Source organism: Bison bison, unplaced genomic scaffold, assembly GCF_000754665.1.
Source record: "Bison bison bison isolate TAMUID 2011002044 unplaced genomic scaffold, Bison_UMD1.0 scf7180017864270, whole genome shotgun sequence".
NCBI lineage: Eukaryota > Metazoa > Chordata > Mammalia > Artiodactyla > Bovidae > Bison > Bison bison.
The window spans coordinates 7,476,564-7,481,405 of record NW_011494842.1 but is presented as its reverse complement, the minus strand read 5'-3'; the positions used below and the strand labels follow the sequence as shown (position 1 = coordinate 7,481,405).

At 47.3% G+C, this 4,842-nt stretch overlaps 1 protein-coding gene across 1 annotated transcript in view; it reads right to left on the bottom strand.

Moving 5' to 3' along the window:
- Positions 1-4,842, bottom strand: part of PPARD (peroxisome proliferator-activated receptor delta) — a 110,751-nt gene that overhangs the window by 21,235 nt on the left and 84,674 nt on the right. The window contains exons 11-12 of the mRNA XM_010848725.1: positions 3,624-3,734; positions 3,010-3,090 (exon numbers count right to left, since the gene is read on the bottom strand). Of these exons, the coding sequence (XP_010847027.1) occupies positions 3,010-3,090; positions 3,624-3,734 (192 nt within the window). The remainder of the gene's footprint in view (positions 1-3,009; positions 3,091-3,623; positions 3,735-4,842) is intronic.

The following is a 4,842-nucleotide window of genomic DNA, read 5'->3' as shown; positions in this document are numbered from 1 at the left end:
TTATCATAAATGGATGTTCAATTTTGTCAAAGGCTTTCTCTGCATCTATTGAGATAATCATATGGTTTTATCTTTCAATTTGTTAATGTGGTGTATTACGTTGACTGATTTGCGGATATTGAAGAATCCTTGCATCCCTGGGATAAAGCCCACTTGGTCATGATGTATGATCTTTTTAATATGTTGTTGGATTCTGTTGGCTAGAATTTTGTTAAGGATTTTTGCATCTATGTTCATCAGTGATATTGGCCTGTAGTTTTCTTTTTGCATGGCATCTTTGTCTGGTTTTGGTATTAGGGTGATAGTGGTCTCATAGAATGAGTTTGAAGTTTACCTTCCTCTGCAATTTTCTGGAAGAGTTTGAGTAGGATAGGTGTCAGCTCTTCTCTAAATTTTTGGTAGAATTCAGCTGTGAAGCCATCTGGTCCCGGCTTTTTGTTTGTTGGAAGATTTCTGGTTACAGTTTCGATTTCCATGCTTGTGATGGGTCTGTTAAGATTTTCTTATATTTCTTCCTGGTTCAGTTTTGGAAAGTATACTTTTCTAAGAATTTGTCCATTTTTTCCAAGTTGTCCATTTTATTGGCATATAGCTGCTGATAGTAGTCTCTTACGATCCTTTGTATTTCTGTGTTGTCTGTTGTGATTTCTCCAGTTTCATTTCTAATTGTGTTAATTTGGTTCTTCTCCCTTTGTTTCTTGATGAGTCTGGCTAATGGTTTGTCTATTTTATTTATCTTTTCAAAGAACCAGCTTTTAGCTTTGTTGATTTCTGCTATAGTCTCCTTTGTTTTTATTTCTGCCCTAATTTTTAAGATTTATTTCCTTCTATTAACCCTGGAGTTCTTCATTTCTTCTTTTTCTAGTTGCTTTAGGTGTAGAGTTAGGTTATTTTTCTCTTGTTTCTTGAGGTAAGTTTGTATTGCTATGAACCTTCCCCTTAGCACTGTTTTTACTGAATTCCATAGGTTTTGGGTTGTTGTGTTTTCATTTTTATTAGTTTTTATGCATATTTTGATTTCTTCTGTAATTTGTTGGTTATTCAGAAGCATGTTGTTTAGCCTCCATATGTTTGTATTTTTAATAGTTTTTTTCCTGTAGTTGACATCTAATCTTACCGCATTGTACGTCACACATTTTTAAATATGGTTGATTTAAATGTTTTCCTTTATGTTTCTCAATAGAATAAAAATTTTAAATGTGTATATACTAAGATCTTATCTTTTTATTTTATAGATTCTAAGTTTTGTGTATACCCCCTGGAACTTAGGACATTTTCAGGTGTACAATAAATTTCATGTGTTTCAAAAAATATCTGAAACGTCTATTCACCTCAAGATTATATACAATTTTCTCCATGTGTTTCTTCTAGTTTTCTCCCCTCCTTACTCTATTTTTTTTTTAACATTATATACATTTATCCATTTTCCTGTTGATGAACATTTTTGTTGTTTCTAAGTTTTTGCTCTTGGTGTAATGAACACGTATGTGAGTCTTGGTATAATTTGGTGGTGGTGTGTCAGGCTGGTTTCCCCAGGATAGATTTGGAGTTTTACTTACAGGACTCTCACTGGGGAGTGCGTCTGAGAACAACCCCTATAAGAAACTGGAAGAGGCAGGATTGGGTAGAGAGAGAAGTTAAACCATGATGTAGTTATGACAGAAGCTTCCACTTAGGAGCTGGGACGATTCTTTGCATCGTCTCAAATTAAGGCAGTGGGGCTTGCACTGGCCTACACGCGGGCTACAGGCTGCTCCTGAGGAGATGTTCTCATCCTGGGCAAGGAGGCTCCCTTCACTACAGGCCACTTCCTGAGGGACTCAGCTATGAGCCAGGCAGTCATGGACCTCAGGGATGGAACTCAGCTATGAGCCAGGCAGTCAAGGACCTCAGGGATGGAATTCAGCTATGAGCCAAGCAGTCAAGGACCTCAGAGATTCTGAGGGGTGGAGCCTGGGTGACACTTCACAGCTTCCATGGGTGTATGTTAACGTTATGACGTTTTGCCAAATTGTTTTTCAAGTTGATTTTATCAACTTCTACTCCCTTCTGCAGTATTTGAGAATTTGTATTGTTATTCTTCCTTTCCGTATTTTTGGTTTTCCTGTGCTTTTTTTATTTTTTAATGATTTCTACAGATCTTTTTTTGAGGTGCAAAAAATGATCTCTTTGGCTGTGTCTGATGTTTTTAACTGAGTTTCTTTCTCTGGAAGTTCCAAGTATTTCTTTAAAAATGTTTATCATTTTTTTCCCTTAAAAGGCAAACTGTATCTTGTGTATAATTTTCAAATCTTTATATATATTTAAATGATATAAAACTTATTTGGGGGCTCCCCTGGTGGTCCAGTGGGTAAGACTCAGCCCTCCCAATGCAGGGAACACAGGTTCAATCCCTGGTCAGGGAACAAGATCCCATAAGCCACAACTAAGACCCACCGCAGGCAAAATAAAACAAACAAAAAACAAAAAAAACCCTGTTTCCTATACTGTAACCAACAGCTGTATTTCTTGATGTCCTGGGGCTCTAATTTCACTGGTTGTCCTGTTCATTTTCATGCAGGTTGCTTCTTCCCGTTTATCATTTTGTGGAAGTTCTATACTGCCTGTGTTTGTCCTTCAGAAAAGTTTTGTGTCTGCTTCTTCCAGGCTCCCCAGGGATATTACCAGCCTGGGGCCCCATTTCTTCCTTTATTTAAAAATAAACCTTTACAGGTTTCAGAAGACAGTATCTTCTAATTCTCTCATGGTTGCTTTCTTCTTTTTTAGTCTAAACTTTGGACTCATTTATCCTGAACCTTTGTGAAGATGGTGCCGCTGGAAGTAAAGGAGAAAGCCGGGGTGTCAGCTAAGGAGAGAAGTGTCCCGCAGTGAACGCCAGGCTTTGGCTTTGTGAGTCCCATCCCACTAGCGGCCCAGAGGGACTGTCTCCTCCTGGGCCCTCCTGAGCCCCTCCCGACCCCCGCGGCCCCAAGTCTGGTTTGTGCTGTGCTTCCACACCCCTCTTCTTACGCTCCCGCCCCAAATGCTTCCTCAGGGTGGGACGGCACCTTCTCAGTCCTCCACAAACCCTGCTGGCTGATGAGCGGTGAGCTGAGCCCAGAAGTGGGGGGAATGATGGGCAGCCCCACCAGCTAGAATCGACCACCCCCACCAGAACCCCAGGCTCATTTGCCCAGTGTCTCCCCCTGCATGCACGGGCTGTGGGGAAGTCCCCTCAGCCCCCAGGAAAAAGACTATCAAGAACTGAGTTAGTCTAAATCAATTCTTAAATATTTAATTCCCATTTATTTAAAGTTCCATCAGTCTGTATACACTATTTATATTAAAAACACAGGAAGCTGGAGCTCCTAGCAAAAATATACATTTCAATTTTGGAGACTGTTCAGACACTGAGAAGAGCTGCATTCCTCAGTATCAGACCAGGTGGGGGATGAGGATGGTGTGTGTGGTGGAGGAGAGAGGGCGGGGAGAGGAGAATAGGGACCGGAGGGAAGAATTTTGCCATAGAGAGTGATCGGGGGTGTGGAAGGGCCCCTGGGGAAGACCAGACAGGACCCAGGAAGCCTGGGCTCTCACCCCGCATCTCCTGCCACCTTTCTCAGAGACCCCAGCCAGCTCCTCACCTCTCCAGGTCCACTTCCCTCTGGAAAGGCAGCCTGGGCAGGCTCTGCTCTCCATTGGGCCAGCCTCCAAGCTGGGCCCCATCCCGAGGTGGAGGTGCCAAGTGCTCGTCACTGGGGGGACAGACAGGGCAAGGAGCGGGGCTGGGCCTGGAGGTCCTGGTCACCCAAGGCGGTGCAGGGAGAGTTCCAGGCGGCCGGCTGGGCCAAATACAAGGAAAGGGGAGCTCAGCAGAGCTGTTGCAACAAATGGGGGTCACAAATGTGCAGGATCTGTGAGCAGGTGCTGGGCTGGGTTCGCAGGACCCCACCGCCCGCCCACCCAGAGATCTGGCCCAGCCCAGGGAACTGGGGCGAAGCTCTGCGGCCATCCCTGGCCCCTCTGGGCCCTCACTTGCCTCCAGGTGAGGGAGAGGGGCGAGGAGGCCCCAGGTAAAGTGAGTTCAGTGCTCTTGGGGTGTGTGCTGGGGGGAGTGTGTGGGCAGGAGCTGCAGCTGGGCTGGAGCAGGGCCGCCTCCTGCGGGCACAGGCGGGTGTGCAGCCAGGCCCCGGCGGGGGGTGGGGCGGGGGGGAGAGCTGGGGTGCTGGTGGGGGACCCACCCCATCAACATCCGCCTCCCGTGAATCTCGCTTCTCTTCAGTGGAGGTGTGGGGACCCCCACCCGGAGGGAACGCCACCTCTATCCAGGCTGGAGGAGTGTACCCCAGCGGCCAGCACAGGGGGCCGTCAGTGACGCTGGCCTGGAAACTCAGTGAAAAGACCAGGAGGATGGCAGGTATCGGGGGGCAGCCGCGGCCTCAGCAGGGCAGTAACCATCTTGGGGAGGCGGCCCCTGCCAGGGACCCAGGTACGAGGGGTTGCTCTGCAGTCAACTCAGGGCTGCTTGGCTTCCCCAGGAAGCCAGGCCCAGAGCGCTTAGTGTTTCTTTGGGGTCCTCGGCTATGAAGACGGGAGAAGGTGACCGTGGAACAAAGGGCAGGCCGCACCCCCCTGCTCGGGCCCTGTTCAAGCTGCTGGTGAAGTGACACAAACTGTCTCAGAGGAAGACAAAGAGGGACAGACACGGGGACGGGGGGAGAGAGAGGGAGGGGGCGAGGCAGGAAGCATGAGACCTACAGTGAAGAAGGAGAGCAGCAGAGGAACGAGAGCAGACGGAGGCGCTGAGGAGGGAAGGGAGGCTGGGGCTCGGGGAGCCAGAAGCCGTGAGTCCTGCCAAGTGAG